The sequence below is a fragment of the Drosophila obscura genome, unplaced genomic scaffold (assembly GCF_018151105.1).
Source record: "Drosophila obscura isolate BZ-5 IFL unplaced genomic scaffold, ASM1815110v1 contig_165, whole genome shotgun sequence".
Classification (NCBI taxonomy): domain Eukaryota; kingdom Metazoa; phylum Arthropoda; class Insecta; order Diptera; family Drosophilidae; genus Drosophila; species Drosophila obscura.
This window is the reverse complement of record NW_024542752.1, coordinates 2,568,611-2,587,511: the sequence shown is the minus strand read 5'-3', so window position 1 is coordinate 2,587,511 and position 18,901 is coordinate 2,568,611. Positions and strand designations below refer to the sequence as shown.

Below are 18,901 nucleotides of genomic sequence, written 5' to 3'. Positions count from 1 at the left end.
GCTTGGCACTGCTTGCTACTTTCAAGGTCAGAAATGCATCGAATGGTTGCTGCCTGGCGTGCCCGTGTGTGGTTGCTGTTTTTAAATGTTGGTTGAGCATTTAGTGTTGTGTGTGAGATATCGCTGTTCATCATCATCAGCATCATCATCATCATCGACATCTCCAACAGCGCTCAGGGTCTTCGCTTTGAAGCGTCTTAAATTGCAAACCACATTGACATAAGCATTCGTGTGTGTGTGTGTATAGCACGACAACGGCAAAAATTTTTTTTGCTACTATGTATGTGTATACAGTAACAACAACAAAAGTTACACCAACAACCACAACGGTTACAACAACAACAACAAAAAGCGGCAGAGACAAAATACACCAACAACAACAGTTACACCACAAACTACAATTACACCAACAACAACACCAGCACCAACAACAACAACAACAAAACCAACAACAACAACAACTACACAATGAACAACAATAACACCAACATCAATAAGCGACTCTAACATATGCAGCTGCTAATTACAGTTCCTTTTATTTACGATGTTTCGTTGTTGTTTAGTTGTTGTTGTAGTTGTTGTTGACTGTTCTAATGCAGTAATTTATGTTTGTATTTGTTTCAATTTGTTGCTCTTTTTGGTATTAATGTCAATGCTAACCTTGCTCTCTTTCATCGGACTCGTTTACATTGCGTATTGTGCACCAGGCGCAGCAGCTCAGCTCAGCTCAGCACAGATCAGTTCTCTGGCTCGCTCACTCGCTTCACAGATCAGGCTTGGACTTGACTTGAACTACATTTGACATTGAAATCAATAGATGCCGTTTGGCATAGCAACAAACAGTCCTTACAACAGATGGCGCCGTTACATCATCAGCTCTGGCCCAAAAATTACACTTGTGCAATCGAGCTAAGCTCACATCACATCATATCCACAGCATAGCACGGCATAGCCCTAACCGACTCTTCTGCACTTGCGCTGACTGACTTGAAACAAATCGAGGACGCTCTAAACAAAAGTGCAACAAACTGTTTAACAAAATGCCAAAGAAAAACCGAAACGAAACGTAACGAAACGGGCTGTCTGTCTGTATGTCTGTCTGTATGTGTTTGTTTGTTTGTTTATCCGACCCGTTGTCTGCGCTTTTGTTTTTTAGTTGTTGTTGCATTTGGATTTTGAATGGGGCAAAGTTTTAACGCAATTGCGTTAAATGATTTGTAAGCCAAAAACACAACACAACAATGATATACTAGAGAGAGGAGGCTGCACCTAGCTGTTGTAGTAAAAATGTTAATGAGACATGCACGAACTTTGTACAGAAAATCGCTTGGTTTTCGGTTCTATGTATAAATTTACAGTACATATAACGTATTGGCAGTACGTTGGGGTAGTCGTAGTCAACAGTCAACAGTCAGGAGACACTGAAGTACAGTGAAGTTTGGCTTATGGGAATGCTGAATATATTTATTTATAGATTTGGATACACAAATCGATTGTTCACTGTATGGGAGCAAATTCATATAGCATATGTCATATGCGGCTCTATTGGTTATAACAATTAGCACACAGACAGATAGACACACAGACAGACAGACAGACAGACAGACAGACAGACACACACACATGGATAGCATTGCATGGATAGCCTTCAGTTCAGTTTGTCATTCTAGTTGGTCAGTCAGTCAGTCATTCGCTCAATTCTCAACACGATGCATTTGTATAGTTTTAGTAGCTATTTAGCATGCTTCTTTGTGCACACACATACACAAACACACACACACGACACATGCTCATGTACTCGTACTCTCAAAATGGCAAACAACAAATGAGACACAAAATTTAGGTCAACGCATATAATATATTCATTCTAAAAAGCTTCTCAATGAGCAATACTATGTCGTATGTTGTTTTGTGTGTGTGTTAGTGTGTGTGTTTGGGTCAGTTTCACAGTTTCAAAGTTGACGCTGATTGCATTTCGTATTGCGAAAATGACTAAACTATAATTAAATATAACGGAAACACTCATCAAACATATACACACACATACATATGCACATATGTGCATATATGTAAATGATTTGATACTAAGTGGCAAGCTCTCTTTAGCGCAGTGTAGGATATATTAAAACGATCTATGGTTGTGACTATAACATGTCCAAAAGCATCCAATTTTGACTATTTCTCGCTGTAAGTTTCCTCGTTCCTCGATCGATTTATTTGTATTATTTTTGTTTTATTTATTTATTATTATTATTTATTTTATTGTTATTATTTATTTTTCTATTTATTATGGTATTTCTGGTATTTAATGTTTATATAAATGAAATTTAGCTTAAAGTCTAGGCTTTTTGTCATCTGCCACCTGTTGCTGCTGCTACCACTCCGTTCATCCTTCCTTTAAATACTTACATATATGTACATGCCTCTATCTACATATGCGTACCCTTCTGATGTGACCTGCCAACTACTGGCAGCTGGTTGACCTTCCTAAACCGTTATACAGGCCCCGATTACAACATAATATCAACGTCTGTCAACACTAAAAAGCGGCTACAACGATTAAATTAAGCAAAAAAAAAAAAAAACCAAAAAAATCAATAATGATGATGAGCAAAGCTTGCTTCACTCTTGCTCTCAATATTTATTGCTACACAGAGAGAGAGAGAGGAGAGACAAAGAGAGAAAAGGAGAAAAAAGATGAGATGAGAGACAAGAGAGAGAGAGGGGGAGCATGGCAAGTGTCGTTATGGCTTGTTTTAACTGTAAATATTAACAAAAGTTTTTGTTTTGTTTTTGTTTTTGTAGATGCAGGCGGCAACAACCGACAGGCAGGCGCAACAGGCAGGCAACAGGCAGCGGAGAGATGAGAGTTCGCCGTCTGCCAGTTTCTGACCCACATTTGCATACAGTAAACACACACAGAAAGCGAAAAAAAGAAACTGAAACGTGTTGCTGCGTGCTAGAGGGAGTGAGAATTGGTGTGAGCAATAAGGAATAGGGAGCATAGGGAGTATAAATAAAGGAACGGTATGACTTCACCCTCCCAAAGTTTTTAATCGTATCCCACTGTAGCCTGCTATCAGTGTTCCTGTCTCTGTCCCTGATGGGACACCCATCCTTCCTCCTAGCTGAACAGCTCCCATTTCTCACCGCCCCACAGTGTATCCCTTTATTTTTTACTCATCTTCATTTTATCCCCGCTCTCCATATACTCTCCCCCGATTGCCCAAATTCAAATTTTTGTTTGTTTTGGATTTTGTTACAAATATTAAATTATGCGTATAAATATTTAATTTTTTTTTTTTGCTGCCCCCACACAAGCATTTGGCTATTTACCGCTTTACCCCGATGCCAGCATTCAAGCGCCAAGCGCTGTTCCCCCACCCCGCGTACATCCATCCAAAATGAAATGAGCCAAAACCGCAAGAAAAATTGTTGCTGCTGTTGCTGTTGCCGCTCTGTTCATTATGACGTAACTTTTCTCTGCCACTGCTGGCGCTCTGATCTGCTCTGCTCTGCTGCTGTGATTACGGACCCGGTGTTAATACAGTTAAAGCGGCCTAACCTTGAAAACCGGTAGATTTTTTTTCTTCCATTTTTTTTAAACTTAATTTCATGTGTGTGTCCCACTGTTGTCCGTGTGTGTGTGTATGTGTGTGTGGTGTATATGCATATCATTTATTACTTGGCTTTTTATTATTTGTAGTTTTTGTTGTATTTTCATGTCGCCTCCCCCCACCCGCTTTTATCTGGCTCTTTTGGATTTTGTTGGTAATTTAACTTGCAGTTGGCCAAGTCGCACACCCAAAAAAAAAAATTTAATTAATTAAACGTAACGAAACGAAACTAAAGACTTAGGCAACGAACTTGATATTGATATTGAAATATTTTACATGTGTCAATGCATATAGCATTACATATTGAACAACGAAATTTACAGGGAATGCGAGGCGTCCCCACCACCCCACCACCCTGCATAACAATTGGGAAGTGTAGGAGAGTTTCCCTTATACACGTTCATTGAATGATGGTTATTTTTCCTTCAACAGCTTACACTCTCACTCTCTTCGTTAGGGTTTTGCGTGCCTTCTCATTTGTCACCCCATTTTATTGGGCAATGAAAATCAAAGTTGTGTACTTTTTTTTACATAATTATAGTCCAAAATCTGTACAAAATTCCCATAGGTAAATGGCTTAAAAATAGATCACAAGAGCGCTGCAACCTGCTGCACCCTGTGCATGCCGCAGAGCATCTCCAGTTCTTTTGAATGCCCAATGCAAACGGCACTTGAAAGCGGAACTACATAGTTGCACCATTTCTCATAATCATCGCTGATATCATCTCTGCCTTGCCATCAGACAACACATTTTCGGTATATTTGTTTTTTGTTGGGGACACACACAAATTTCAATTTTATGCAAAACCAAAACTAAAATCAAAAAACGAAATGGGGGAAAAAAAAATTTCACAAATTTCGTTGGCTTAAAGTTTCAAACATAATTGACCAATAGTCAAGACAGTAGGGGGATTCGGAGTTGGGACCAGGGGCAGGGGTCTACCCCTATTAGTAGAGGGAGAGGAGATACTTTTTCAGCTGGTTGATGCGTAAATTGCACAATTTCCGAATGAGACAAAAGATTTGTCTTTGTTTTGTTGTTTGTTGTGGCTGATGAAATTTCTTTCAACGTAAAAAAAAATCGAACAGCCATAAAATTTCACATAGTATGGCTTTAACAAGAAGAAGAAGAGTTGCCAAAAAAAAAAAATAAATACAGATAAACAGAGATGTACATACATACATATATTATTTATATATGGTATATGCACATACACATGTATATATGTATGTATAAGCTTAATGAAGTTGCCGCTCAGTTGATCAGTTTGTCAATGGCTGCGTTTGTCAAGCCAACAGGCAGGCAGAGGCAGAGGCAAGCAGGCAGGCACGAGAGTCAAACCAGTTCAGAGGTGCAGCGCAGCAGCCGTGCAATGTGTTTAACGCATATGCGAGATGCTGCGGGGGAGGGGTATATATATCGTATCGCTATATAGTACAACTTGTCAATGTTTTAGTTAGTCGTGCATGCAGCCAGAGCGAGAGCAAGAGAGAGAGAGAGAGAGAGAGAGACAACGGGCCGAGTGGCCGAGCTAAATGCAGTTTCATGCAGTCATTCATTCATTCATTTAGTCAGTCACAAGTCAACCCTGACCTGAAAACAGCATACATACAGATGAACATATGTATGTATGTATTTATGTAGTACATATAGCCACACAGATGTATTAACCGTATATACTATACGTATGTATTTTTATATGCAACTGTTTAATGCTTTTTGCTGCGGGCACAACGTGAAGTCGCCGTTGTAGATCCCTCTTAGAGATCTGAGGAGGTGTCTGCTCTCCAGAGAGAGAGTGAACCACATAGTTTTAGGAATATTCAAAATATCTATAAAGGAAACAACTTGTAATTATTTTTTTTAATTTTTATCTTCATTTTTCATTCTTCTAAATGGGAGACAAACTTCGATTTCAAGGTAACACATACTAGGCCTACCCGTTACCCCACCCCAAAGTTAAGGCGGAAATTGTTTTGCATACAATGAATAAATAAATCATGTTTCAATGGGCAATTCATGTGGGCTGGGCACAACAAATAGTACATATAATTCGAGCAGATTTTTACAAAGGGTTCAACATGGAAATTGAATAAAGCGGGCCGGGCATACATTTTAAATAGAATTTGATGGATGCTCATAAAAAAGCACACGGCTTTTATAGGTTTAAGCCTTTTTTCTGTCTCTCGCCGCTCTACGGGTCGAGACGTGTTCGCTTTGCTGATCTTCTGCCAAAAACATGCAAATATTTCACACAAAAACAGTTAACTTTTGAACAGAGCAGCGGACTTGAAAACAAGTTCTATATTAATTGTTGCTGTTTCTTTTTACAAATGCGTTTAAAATGAAATAATACAAAGATACTCTCAAGCGTATCGAAATTTAAAAATACACGAAAACGAGTTACCTCTTATTGGCTCCAATAAAAGTTTATCAGTATAAAATTAATAATAATAATAACATTTCAAATGATAAAATACTCGTCGTCGTTTTTTTTTTGGCTGTTTTTTGTTGTTGATTTTTGCGATGGATCAGCCAAAAAACAATTTAAAAGTTATTGACACTTTGTATGTATGTATTTAAATATGTGTGTGCTTATGTATGTTTGTATATGTTTTTGGGTAATATTTCTTGTTCAAATTTTTTGCCAACTGCTCAGTTATTTATGGAATTTTGCATGCTTCATTTTGATATTGAAGACAGATGTGAGAAATCCAGGGTTTCCTTAATGTAATTAATATGCATATTCTGTCTCTTTCAAATATTTTGAAAGATATCCGCTTTAATTGGAACTGCAGTGATGGGATATAACTAGGGATTCGAAATACATACACACATGTGTACATATGTACATACATATATGCAGCAATCAGTGACTATCAAATTTAAGCCGTCATGCACACTACATGCATATTGTTTTTCTACCATTCTCGCGCATTCCTCTTTTGCTTGTGCGCCTCGAATTGAGCAACAATATGCCGCATCATATGGGAGCAGTTGGGTGCAAGGACGTGCCCACCGCTCTACACTGTAGATCAAATGGATCTCATGGTGCTGCTGGTATCCATGTCGGAATATAATTCAATTAGAAGTGCTTTGAAAACCATAGAAAAATGCATTTTCATGCTGTGCAAGCAGAACAAAAAAGGGGAGAAACAGACAGATAAAGTGGAGAAGCAAAAACAACACACACACACACCTTACGCATCATCATTAACATCACCATAATGATCATTGGAGACTGCAGCATGGCCAAAGCGAAGCTTTTTTCAGGTATTTCTTGCTGCTGCTTCTTCTGCTGCCTCTATTGTTCTTTTGCAGCTTCTTCTTCTACTGTTCTTATACTTATACTCTACTTATATTGTTTGTTGTACTTTTCTTTTTTTAATTCTTTTAATTCTACTTTTACTGATTTTTCAACTGATCATCTTCAAAATTCTTCTTCTACTGCTTGTTCCACCAGCGCCTCGCCTCGCCTGCTTCTTCTACTGTTACTCCTGCTTCCTTTGCTCCTGCTTCCTTTACTCCTGCTTAGTTTAATATATTAAACTGCTTCCATCAGCGACTGCATACCAAAATCAGAAAAAAAACCTGGGCTTCCTTTTAATTCTTTTTTTTTATTAGTATTTTTCTTCTTTTTCAAATGTATTTTTCTCTCTCTCTCTCTCTTGCTGTTGTTCTTGCTGTTCTTCTCCACTGTGTCTGTCTCTCTCGCTTTTTCTTTTCTAGATATCTCTCTCTCTCTTTCTGTCTGTCTGTCTGTCTGTTTGGCCGCAGTGGAGCGAAGCGGCCTGCTGAGCCGAGCACTTGAGACCTGTTTTGAGTCGTACTTCTGCCTGTTGCTCTTCTTCTCTGCCATGCTGCTGCTGCTGCTGCTGCTGTTGTTGCTGCTTCCTTTGTGCTTTGTGTATTTTCTCCTCTTTTACTTCTACTTCTTCTTTGCCTCCTCCCCCTCCTGCGCCTCCTTCAACTTCTTGTCGATTCACTGCACAAATAAATCTCAGCTTTGAGCGTTATCAACGGGGAACGGTGTTTGTGTGTGTTCAGGACACTCTCTGCCCTTTTCCACTTCTCTGCTTCCCCTCTCTGCCTCTCCCTTATATTCAGTTCTTGCAGTGCCTTTATTCCGATTGTCAAATATATATTCTTCTCTCTCTCCCACTCTCTATCTCTCTGTGTGTGTGTGTGTGAGATTATCGCCAGACTTTGAGCAGGGCCTTGGGCCTGGAGCAGGGTTCTGGAGCCCACGGCACAGGTAGAGAGACACCACACAAACTGCATTGTTTTATCAGAGTCTCTCCTCGACATTCGGCAGGTAGAACTAATGCCAAAAAAAAAACACACATGCACATACACCTACACATACAGACGCCGAGAAAGAGGAAAAACAGAAAAACAAACTGTAGAAAACCAAAATTGTAAAAAAGAAATGGAATTAGATGCCGCGCCCCGGGCCTATTGGGAATATTTGAGCAAGATAAAAACCTTTTTTGATTTCAAACATGATGCCCCATGAATATCCAGTTAATCTTCCATAACTAAGGATATTTCATTTGTGAAATACCCATGCAGATGGTGGTTGCATGTGGATGGCAGATATCGTTCAAGAAATGTCTCAGTTGTTACAAATAAAAATAAAATAATTTGTTATAATTTTATATTATTAGGTTTGCATTCTTTAGATACTTTAGAAATCAGTTAGTTCATTCCAAATCAATTATCAGTGATCACTGAGCATTGATTTTAATCATTTCGAAGCTGTTTCTGTTTCTACGAATATTATTCCAAGATTTAGCCATCAAATGAATTGCACAACACAAACAAAAGATTATCTGCCCTCCAATTAGAGGGCTACCAAAGAATCGATTTAATTTAATTGAAATTGATGTGATTTCCCTAGAAAACTTCTCTTAAGTAACAGTAAGTAGTAATAGCAAAAATTTTGGTTTCTTTTTGTTTTCTTTTTCTTTCTCTTTACTTGACTTTTGCTTTTTTTTTTGCTTGTATGTGCTTCTGTGTGTGTGTTTGTATATGTGTTCCCCCCAGAGGGTTCGCTGAACCTCCAACTCGCATCTTGGGCTTGCCATCAGAAAGGGGTTCCCTACTTTAGCAGGGAGGGACAGGGGACCGGACCTTTCGCTAACTTCCGCTCAATGATTGTAACATCTGCGTGCAGTAAGTAAACTTCTGCGTGCAATTGAAGTTGGCCAAAATGCGATCCGCTCTGTGCGATCCCGCTGCTGCCTGGCTTTGTTCTAACAGCTGCAGAATTTGCATGGAACAATGAATGTGTTTGCCCCTGGTTTTTGTTGGCCTTTCTTTTCTTTTGTTTTTTTTTTTTTAGTATCTTTATCGATGATGGCTCATCAATGAATTTCCTTTTTGCCCTTTGGTTATTTATTGACTTTTACTTGCGACCACTGAGACAGAGAAATGGATCTCGATGGATCGACAGGAAGTTTGCCCCGAAATAAACATAACAGACAGCTGGGATGGTGGTTAGTGGCAGTGGCAGTGGCAGGAGCCGGGCCTCTGGGCCTCAGAGGGAAACACATTCGCACATTCATAGTTCCATCATCAGCGGGGGTGTTGGGCCCCCAAAGAGCTTTCACTGTACATGTTGCTTGGTTGCGGTTCTCTCCGTTCGCTGTTTGCTGTTCGCTATTCGCTGTTCTCTGCTCTCAGTTGTCGATTCCCCCTGTGGCCAGGCTGTGTTGTGTATCATCCTCCAAGGCCCTTCAACATTCAGCTTGGCTTGGTGTGTTCTTGGTTCTTGGCTCTTGATCGTGTTCTTCTTTTCTGCTTCGTCTTTGGTTTTCTTTTTTTTTTATTTTTTTTTCTTACTGGTTCTACAAGTTTTATGGCCTGTTGCCTTGACTTTGCTTAGGCCAAATGGCAGACGAACACACACCACACCACACAACACCACCCATCAGTATCCCCCACTTCCCCGTTCCGTTCCGTTCCGTTCCGTTCATTCCGTTCCTTTCCTTTACTATCCCATTCCTTTCCATTCCATACGAAACTGAACCTGGGGTTCCTCCTATGATGATGATGATGATGATGATGATGATCTTTGTCTATGCTCTACACTCTTTTTGCTTCTTCTTTGGCAACTTGTACTTTTGCTGTTGGCCAAGATTGTTGGATATTTCTCTCTGTGTCGGTGTATGTGTGTGGCTCTTAGTAGCTTGTACTTTGCTATAGTTATATAATTCTTTGTATCCCTCCGTTCGTTCGTTCGGTTCGTTCGGTTCTTTGGTTCTTTCTGGGTTTTTTTTTTTTTGCCATTGTGGCTGTACTGTGGCTGTGTGTGAAGTTCTTGGCCATGGGCACAGCCACAGCCCAGCCCACAGACTAAAGTAAAATAAAAATAAAAGAACCAAAACCGTATTGTAAGTGAGTTGGGGGTCCAATGATTGAACAAAGAGCCAGATTTCAGTGTGACCAAAGCCCCAACGAACAGAAGAGGGATCGCAAAATTAAACATTGAAATTATTGGAGTTACCAAAGGGTTCTAGGCCCCATCTATAGATAGATAGATACTATATAGATCTATCTATGATTACTAATCATCTGCAGAATGTGTGTGAATTTACTTTAAATGAAAAAAAAGCTTTGTAGGCTGGAACAAAAGACAGTCTGTGGCTTCTGTTCACAGAGAGAAGCCAAGCGATTTCCCTTCAAAATAGCCTATCATTACAATATCCGCAAAGAAAACGCATAAAATTATCCAACGGAAGCGTTCAAAATACATTTTTAAGTGGAAGAAGAAGTAGGAGACAATGGATAGTAGAGACCGGCTCAAACGAAGGGGGTGGGGAGGATCGGTTGGACTGGAAGAACGTGAAGGAACGAAGGCAACGTGTTATTTAATTTAATAAATGTAAAAAAAAAGTTATAACCATGAAATTGAATGCCGATGTAAGGGGGGAAGGGGGCAGAATCATGAGTGTGGCGTGTGAAGATGATAATGATTCAAGATGAATATGTATATCTAGTATATTAAATATATATACTATATAATTAATGCCCAGACCAGAAAAGAACGTTAAAAATATCTTAGAGACAAAAGACTTAGGCAGCAAACCTGCCCAAGAGCAGAGAGGTAGAGCTAGAGGTAGAGCTAGAGGTAGAGCTTACGGGTAGAGGAAGGGGTAGAAGAACCAACAAAATGAAATTCACTTTCAGAAAATCGAAACGATATTCATTAATAAACGCTCTCAACGACCCCCCCTAATGAAAGTTCCCCAAATATTGTCTGAGAAATTAAAACACGAACGACCTCCGCCTAAATCGAAAAACGAAATGACTTAATAATCATTTCTTATGCTGGGCGATTATATAAGAACCAAATCCTAATTTGAATCTGAACCCCAGAAACAGCCAGCAGAACAGAACCCAGACTGGAGAATGGAGAATGGAGAGCTGGGGGAACAAAACGCTTACGAAATTCAATGAAAGTGATTGATGTTGAAGTAAGCCCTGGCTTTGTAGCCACAGAATGGTAGATAGATAGACGGATATAGTATTGTGAGGAGGGAGAGAGAGAGAGCGAGAGCGGGATCATCGTCATGGTGTGGGCGAATACCGGAGGAGAATAACAAAGGGTAAAAAGAGTAACGTAAAGTAAAGCTAACCGAAAAGCGAAGCTTGAAATTGAAAAGATTTCCAAGCAATAGATAATGTCATTTTGTATGGCACTTTGTGCTGATTCTCGACTGACAGATTTGTGGCAATTATTTATCCATTTAAATGGCGCGAATGATTCAATAACTAAATCAAATAATATTTGGGAGTGGCTTGGAGGCAAAGGCTTAAAGAAGAACTGGCAGAAATTCTTTGAATTAAGTAAATTTGAGACATCGTAGAGAATCCTCCTTTATAAATACATAGAACCCAACTAACAGTCAAAACATTGCAAACAATGAATTCCAAAAATACCTTTAAGAAAATCTAAAGAAATGAAAACTAATAACCCAAATGCCAGACATTCCTCGAGGGCAAATGAAAATGTATGCCCATCCCTCCCAAAACAGAACTTAAATCAAAATTAAATGTAGAATATTTTTGACATTTCTTGAAGACTATTTCTTGGCTATCTTCATTTGATATTAACTTACCATTTTGAACCTCGCTTGCTGCTGCTGCATTGTGATCGACATCCAATTCCGTAGAGTTTTGATTTTGATTTTGATTTTGATTGAGATTGGGATTGAGATTGAGTCCATGGTCTATGAGGAGACTGTGACGCGACTGTCCGAAGTAGTGACGGCGATGGTGGAAGCGTTTACGCGTCAGACTCAGCGGCAGTTGGTCATCCTGCTGCTGGAATGGCGATGACGTTTGACACTGACCCTGCGGCTCTGGATGGGGATGGGCGGGCGATGGCGATGGCGAGGGCGAGTGCGGTGTGCCAGAGCCATGTGGGCTGAGCGGTGGCACCAGGCATCGGTCATCGTCCTGGCTCTTGTGCTGCAGCAGGTTCTGTGATTCGAGCAGACGCTGTTGCTGCTGATGCAGGCGGTTCTTAATCAGGAAGATCTTCGGCATGGTGGTGGTGGCGGCGATTGGCGATTAACGGATACACGATTAACGATCGGCGACCGATAAACGAGCGATTAAACACGAACGACGCAACGGAACGCGTGACGCGACGAAACGCGCCAGTGGGGTCGAGTGGGGAGGTGGTCTTCAAAGGGTTCCCGAATAAACAAAACACTAATCCAATTGTGTGTGTATGTTTGATCCTTGCCCCGCCCACTGTGTTGTGCACAAATAGCGCAACAAAAAAACAAACGAAAAAAAAAAATGTGATACAATTTTTGAGATATTTTTGTATTTTTTGTTGTTGTTTGTATCCTGAGCTGAAGCTCAAGTCAACCTTTGCTTGGGCTTCTTCATTATAAATAATCCATGTTGTTCTCTGCTTCTCTGGTGAAGGTGTTTTTTTTTTTTTTTTGGTGTTTTTGTTTGTTTGTTTTTCTTGTTTTTTTCGTCAGAAGCACTTGCAAAAAATTAACTTGAAAAAAATTTCGTAAGTTTTAGTTTTAGGTTTTTTTTTTATTTTTTTAATTTTAAGTTTTGTTTTTTTTTTTGGTTTTTGGTTTTTTGTTTGTTGTTTTTTTTTTCTCACAATGCACGAAAAGTATTTTCACAGTATTTTTTTGTGTGTGTTGCGGTTCACGCGGTTTTTGTTGTTATTGTTGTTGTTTCTAGTTGAACTTGTCATACGTTCTGTGTGTAATATTTTTTTGTGGGCTGTGTTTTTGTTTTGTGTCAGTTGTGTGAGGAGGTGGGTGGGGGGAGCTCAGGTGAGAGCGCTCAGGTGAGTTGAAGCGAAAACACGTGCATTCACAACGCCGGCTCGCCACTTACTGTATTCGAGCGGTCCCAGACGTTGAGCAGTTAGGCCAAAGTCGTCCGCCGTCAGCAGCACAGCACAGCACACACACGGATCCATGGATCTCGCCGTGCGACACAACAAACTCAGTTAGATTGGTCGCTCTTGGCTTGGCTTGGCTTGCCCCGAACCAAACCGAACCGAACGGTGCACACACACGCTGAAACGGGGCGAATTCGTTTTTGTCGAGCCCAAACGCAAAACACCGTAAGTCGCGCGACCAGAGAGCAAGTCAGAGAGAGAGAGAGAGAGATCATAACTTCGCTTTCGTACAAATGAGTCAGAAGAGACTTCGCTTCGACTACGACTTCGGCTTCGGCTCTGGATTGTTTCTCCCGTTCTTCGTTCGGCTTACGGCCTTGCGGTTCTGTAGGTGAGAGCCGCCGCCGCATCGTGAGCGCACAGAGCAGCAGCACCTGTGTGTGAGAGGAGAGTGAGAGTGTTTTGTGTGCGTTGCTTCATTTCGCTCACATAACGTTTCTCATGCAGTTTTTTTTTCTTTCTTCATTCCCTGTGTGTTCCTACGGAGTATCTGTGTGCATGTAAGCCATGTGTGTGCGTGTTGCCTAACTTGTTGGTTCAGAGTCAAGGTAGAGGCAATCATCATCACGATGATGTTGTTGCTGTTGCTGACGATGATGATGATGATCGCTGTGTTTGTTCTTTGCTTTGGCCATTTGCCGGTTGAGATGGTTTTACTTGTACAAGTATTATTTCTACCTTCATCTCTCTTTCTCGCACGCTGTGTGTGTGTGTGTGTGTAGTGCTGTACTTGTTGTACTTAGACGTTGATTTTTACTCTTCTTCTACTACTTCTTGGGCACTTCTTGTTGTTGGTGGCTTTGGCTCTTTGCTCTCTGCTCTCTCTCTCTCTGCTCATGACTGTGAAATAACCGAAATCAAAGGATGAGTAGGAGTTGCCATACAAATCGATATTTCGTTGGGGCCTTCCCTTCGTTCATATCGTTAAATACTTTTTGGTAAAGTTGGAAAATATTTTTTGTTATTTTTATTCCAAGTTCAAATCTCTATGCATGAAGAGATTATTCCCTTTGGAAGGAATTTCGAGAAAGTATTAATCATATTTCTTGTGCTTTATTTCTAATAGATCGTTTTTGTTTTCTTTATAATGCAGATATTGAAATGAATAAGATATTTATTATATAAAAATAAATTTTTTTATTTTAAAATTACAAAATGTAGATAATAAATTTAAGATAATTTCCAATCGGGTTCGTTTATTTTAAAGAAAATTTTCCTTAAACTGAAAACATTTTCCAAACCTTTTTATTGCCTTCCCCATTAGATTTCTGATAGTCGAATATCTGTAAGAAATAAAGGAAAACTTCTTTCAAATTGGCTCGAATATCTGAATATTTGTGAGTTGTTTCCAACATGCATACATGCATACATACATACATACATACATACATACATATTCTGCATGCTAACATCAGGTTTGTGTCCTAAGTCATTTGATTTGATCGCATTCGAAGGAGCTACGAAAATTCCAATAGTCCAGGGGCCCTACAAGAATTTCATCATTATCATCAGTGCGTGTGTGTATGTGCGTGTGTGCGTGTATAGCGACGAAGGAGACAAGAGGTAAAATACAATAAGAAGAAATAGCAAGAGAAACAAAAAAAAAAAAAACTGAGAAAAAGTACCATATAAGCGAAATTAAACGGCAAAATAGTTGGCACCGCAGGCGCGCAGGCATTTAACGAGCAGCCAGACAGGCCTCTCTCTCTCCCGCTCCCTGGATCAGGTGTGTCTCTGTGTGTGTGTGTGTGTGTGTGTGTGAGAGTCTCTCTCTGCTTTTGCGTATGTATAAATGTGTGTGTGCGCACACGAAGACTAAATCTATGGAGGAGACTTCGCCTTGGCGCTTAGAATGCGCTAAGAATGGCAAATAAGATTGCCAGCAGCAGAGGCAACAGAGGTAGCAGAGGCAGCAGGCACCAGGCAGTGAGAGCAACAGATAGCCCATAGCCAGCCAGAAAGAGAGAGAGAGGGAGAGAGAGAGACAGCTAGAACGCTACACTGCTCTGACGCGTACAGGTGTGATGGCAACGGATAACTAACGTTATTTCACACGCACACACACACTCACAGGTCGCGGCAAGTGATGTAAGCGACGGCGAATTCAGCGCGTCGAATGCGAGCAGCGCACACCTGTGGTACACACACACACATACATACAAGCGAACGGAGAGGGACAAACACACACACAAACACACAGATATACCTTTTGCGGCGACGTAACAAATTTACAGCTAACTTTTTACTTGTGTGAGAGTGAGAGAGGCAGCGAAAAACGAAGGCAAATACGAAGCAGAAGCCGAAGCTGTAGCTGTAGCTGTAGCCGAAGCGGAATCCGCAACCAAGAGCACGGCTCAGAGAGCAATCGATCGCGAGAGATTGGTAGAAGAAGAGTCAGAGTGGGAGAGCTAGAGAGAGAGAGAGAGAGAGAGCGGGAACAGGTGAGAGAGAGAGAGATAAAAACCTGTTGTTGGCTTTGGCTTTGACTGTGACTTTGCCGTTGAGGCAGCGCGTAGCAATGTTAATGTCGTGACGCCGACGCTGACTATGGCAGAGGCAGCAACAGCAGTAAAGTGTTGGCTTCTTGGTTGGAGCCTCCTGAAGAGCCTCTTCTTCTTCTTCGTCTTCTGTCCCTGCGCCAACTTCACTCTCACTCGAAAATGCCGCTCACTGGCCAAAATGCAAGTGTTTTGCCACTCGGTTCCTCGGTTCTCGGTCCCTGGGCTGAAGAGCCCAACATCAAATGAATCCCCCCACCCCCCATAATATTCGATTATCTTTTCGGAATTAAGGCTTATGATATGGAAATGCTCAGAACACTTGCACAGAATAAAGACCACTAGACAATTTACTTAAATATACCAAGATGAATATTTTAAATTAAAATAATGGAAATATTAAAGAGAAATGTGGTTTAAATACAGTAATGGAAACGTCAATGATTTTTCGTATTTTTTCAAAAATTTTGTTCATACAATATTATATGTATATAAAATACCAAAATGAAAGTGTTTTGCTGTTCGACCCCCTGGCTCACTGGCTGAAGAATATTAGAATAAATATATATTTTTTTAAGCCTGCTTATGTCCTTTGTGTTTATATTTGGTATATACATATATAAGTGGCTGTGTGGCGTCATTTTTCACTTCATCATGAGCGTATGCATTGCCGTTGATGGTATCCAAAGAAGTTTGATTTTTTATTGGTCTCTATTCAGAAGTGATCTTATTTTAGTTGGATAAAATTGTGAGCTATTAGGTTTAGTGAAGGTCCAAGTGTCAAGGGCAGAAGAGGAATTAGAGCTAATAAAAAATTTAATCCTATTCTCATGAATGATATTTATTACTTTAAATATTTGCAAATATTTGTGCTAAAATTACCGAAGAGAAAGAGGGGAATATATAAAAATATATAAAAAAGATATAAATAAAATATATAAAAAATATTATTATATAAATACTTATAAAGATTGATGCAGTGATCAAATTTTGATTCTATTTAATTATTAGCTTAACAACTGAGGGTTTCTTAAAAAATTATGATACCCTTTAATGTTCCTATAATTTAAGGATTTCCATATCCAAATGTCCAAATTTTCAAGGCCTTTAGATCCTTTGCAAAGTCAACGGCTCTCAAATCCCAAAACTAACAAGTTTCGTAGTGAATGTTATTAAATTTCTCCATATGAATGTTATGTTTTTCGGCAATATTATCTATTATTATTATTTTATTCTGTGATCAACCTTAAGTCCGAAGAACCAACTCCCCATGATGGTCCCCATACATAACGAATCTATAGCATTTTCTTTGATGGCTCTCTCATGCGGTTTCTCTATGATGTTCTTTAAGCGAAAAGCCAGCCATCCAATTCATGCAATGCAGTGTTCTGGCTCTCGTACTTGAGATGTTCTTGGCCCAGACCTAGGCCACCAAAACCAAAACCAAAGGCATACACATAGACTTGCAGTAAGTCTGTACTACCCAATGCCTTGACTTTGGCTTTGTCTTTTTGCTGTTGGGTGGGGCTGTCAAGGGAGTGGGGTGGGTGAGCCTCTGTGATTGTGTGTGTGTGTGTGTGTGTGTGTGGCTCAAAGAAGAGAACTTTTTCTCGTTTTTACTGTCTGCATCGACGGCGCTGGCTCCTCCTGGGTTGGTGTTGGGTAATTGCTGTGTTTAAGAATGTGTTCCTTTGGGCCGAGTTCTGTTGGGCCTCAATGCGCATGCACTAGAACTCTCTTTCTCTCTCTATCTCTCTCTCTCTCTCTCTCTCTCTGTACACTAACTCTCTCTCTTTCTCTCTTTTTCGGGCTGTGTTCTTTCCAGTTGTTGTTTTCTTTACATTTTATCTTTATTTGCTCAATTGTCGTCATCGAGATCGGCGAGTCGCTAAAATAATGCTTCAAGTGAAGTACGCAAAGAGAGAGAGAGGGAGAGAGAGAGCAAGAGAGAGAGAGAGAGAGAGCATGGAGTGGCGCAGAAAAAGAAGAAGAGAAGGAGGAGGAGTAGGATGATGATGGAAGAGCGGCAGGGAATACCTGTTTTACCTGTTTGTATACCTACTAACGTACTAACACTGTTATAGCGGATTCAACGCGCACCGCACACGCCTGACAACAACAACAGCCACAGCAGCAACAGCAATTGAAGACGCGACCAAAGCGGAGGAAGCAGATGAAGTAGAAGAGGCACCACCATCCACAGCAGCAAGCAGAGGATGATGATGATGAAGAAGGAGAAACAGCAGCAGCAGCACCACCAGCAGAAGTTCTTGCAGTACAAATCCCAACGCCCAAACCCCACACACACACACACACACACACAGAGAGAGTGAGGCATGGGCGCCGTCAGCCTGTCGTTGGTTCTTTGTGTACCCTACCCATAGTGGGCTTACAGCGCGTTGCCGCGTCATGCAGCAGCGCCTCTCGGTTGCCTCTAAATCCTTTAACTCTATTTCATTTATTTCCACGCATAATTAAATTAATTTGTTGGCCATATTTATGGGCAAATGATTCTACTCAAATTTGGAAAAATTTCCATCAAAATCGGCGAAGTTTTGCGGTATTCAGGCCTGATATTCCTTTGTTCTTACCTTTGGCCGAACACAGGAACACAGAACGCCAATCTGCGTCCGAACCACTCCCTTCTGGCGCCCATCCTCCGGCCGCTTTGTGTTTGCTGCTTCCTTCACTTCTCTCATTCGCTTCTTCTCGTGTTCTTTTGCATTATTATCAACATGATGATGATCATCTTGGGCCTGGACTTTGGTTACACCTTTGCCATTATTTTTGCAGACTCCAAGCTCGCCTCCACACTCCTCCTTCCCCACACCGCCCCCACCGCCCCGCTCCACCCAGTCTTGCCTTGCCTTTTGCCGTTGTTTATTTGTTGTTTCCTTTTGTGCCGTTTTATTAACGCTTCACTTTTTTTTTTGTTGTTGCCCCCTGTGTCCACGTTCTTTTCTGACGCCAGGAATCTTGCTCTTCTTGTCCTAACCGATGTCTATTTCTGGCCGGGATCCGGAAGGGGGAGGAGCAGGCGGAGAAGGAAGGGAGGAAGACTTGGACGTGGTTGTGGCTGTGGATGTGGAGAGTAAATCCGGTGATGGAGAGCGGCTTGAGAAGGGGGACCTGTGGGGCGGTGTTGTGTTGGGGGTCACTGGGAGACGGCTAATTTATGTTGGAAATGCAAAAAATTGAAAATATGCAACGGAGATCCGGACGTGAGGAGCAATCCGAAGCAGAGAGCTTAAGCGAGAAGGCTGGATGGCCATAGGAGCGGACAGCGGCGAAAAAAAAGGGCGTTTAGAAAGATATTCGATGAGAAGAAATTGTAGAGGAT

The 18,901-nt window shown here is 40.8% G+C and overlaps 2 protein-coding genes across 3 annotated transcripts in view; both read right to left on the bottom strand.

Moving 5' to 3' along the window:
- The window catches only part of LOC111066312 (transcriptional regulator ovo), a 24,454-nt gene extending 11,784 nt beyond the window's left edge, over positions 1-12,670 (bottom strand). The window contains exon 1 of the mRNA XM_022354818.2: positions 11,742-12,670. Coding sequence (XP_022210510.2) covers positions 11,742-12,171 — 430 coding nt within the window. The 5' untranslated portion in view covers positions 12,172-12,670. The remainder of the gene's footprint in view (positions 1-11,741) is intronic.
- Positions 12,554-18,901, bottom strand: LOC111066337. Of its 2 annotated transcripts, XM_022354855.2 has the most exons (4): positions 18,153-18,901; positions 14,457-14,548; positions 14,305-14,346; positions 12,554-13,903 (listed from the first exon to the last, which is right to left on the bottom strand). In XM_022354855.2, the coding sequence occupies exons 1-4, from the start codon at positions 18,258-18,260 to the stop codon at positions 13,831-13,833; spliced, it is 315 nt and encodes a 104-aa protein (XP_022210547.2). In that variant the 5' UTR covers positions 18,261-18,901; the 3' UTR covers positions 12,554-13,830. The 2 variants fall into 2 exon arrangements, with proteins under 2 accessions (XP_022210547.2, XP_041447926.1); XM_041591992.1 differs by lacking the exon at positions 12,554-13,903 and having other exon boundaries at positions 14,254-14,346; positions 14,453-14,548.

Excerpts from the sequence above, each read along its gene's own strand:
- LOC111066337 (XM_022354855.2), bottom strand. The coding sequence starts at position 18,260 with ATGAGAGAAGTGAAGGAAGCAGCAAACACAAAGCGGCCGGAGGATGGG. Across the intron at positions 14,549-18,152 it reads GTTCCTGTGTTCGGCCAAAG|GGCCCCTGGACTATTGGAAT; the intron begins GTAAGAACAAAG and ends AAATTCTTGTAG. Across the intron at positions 14,347-14,456 it reads GATGTTAGCATGCAGAATAT|ATATTCGACTATCAGAAATC; the intron begins GTATGTATGTAT and ends TATTTCTTACAG.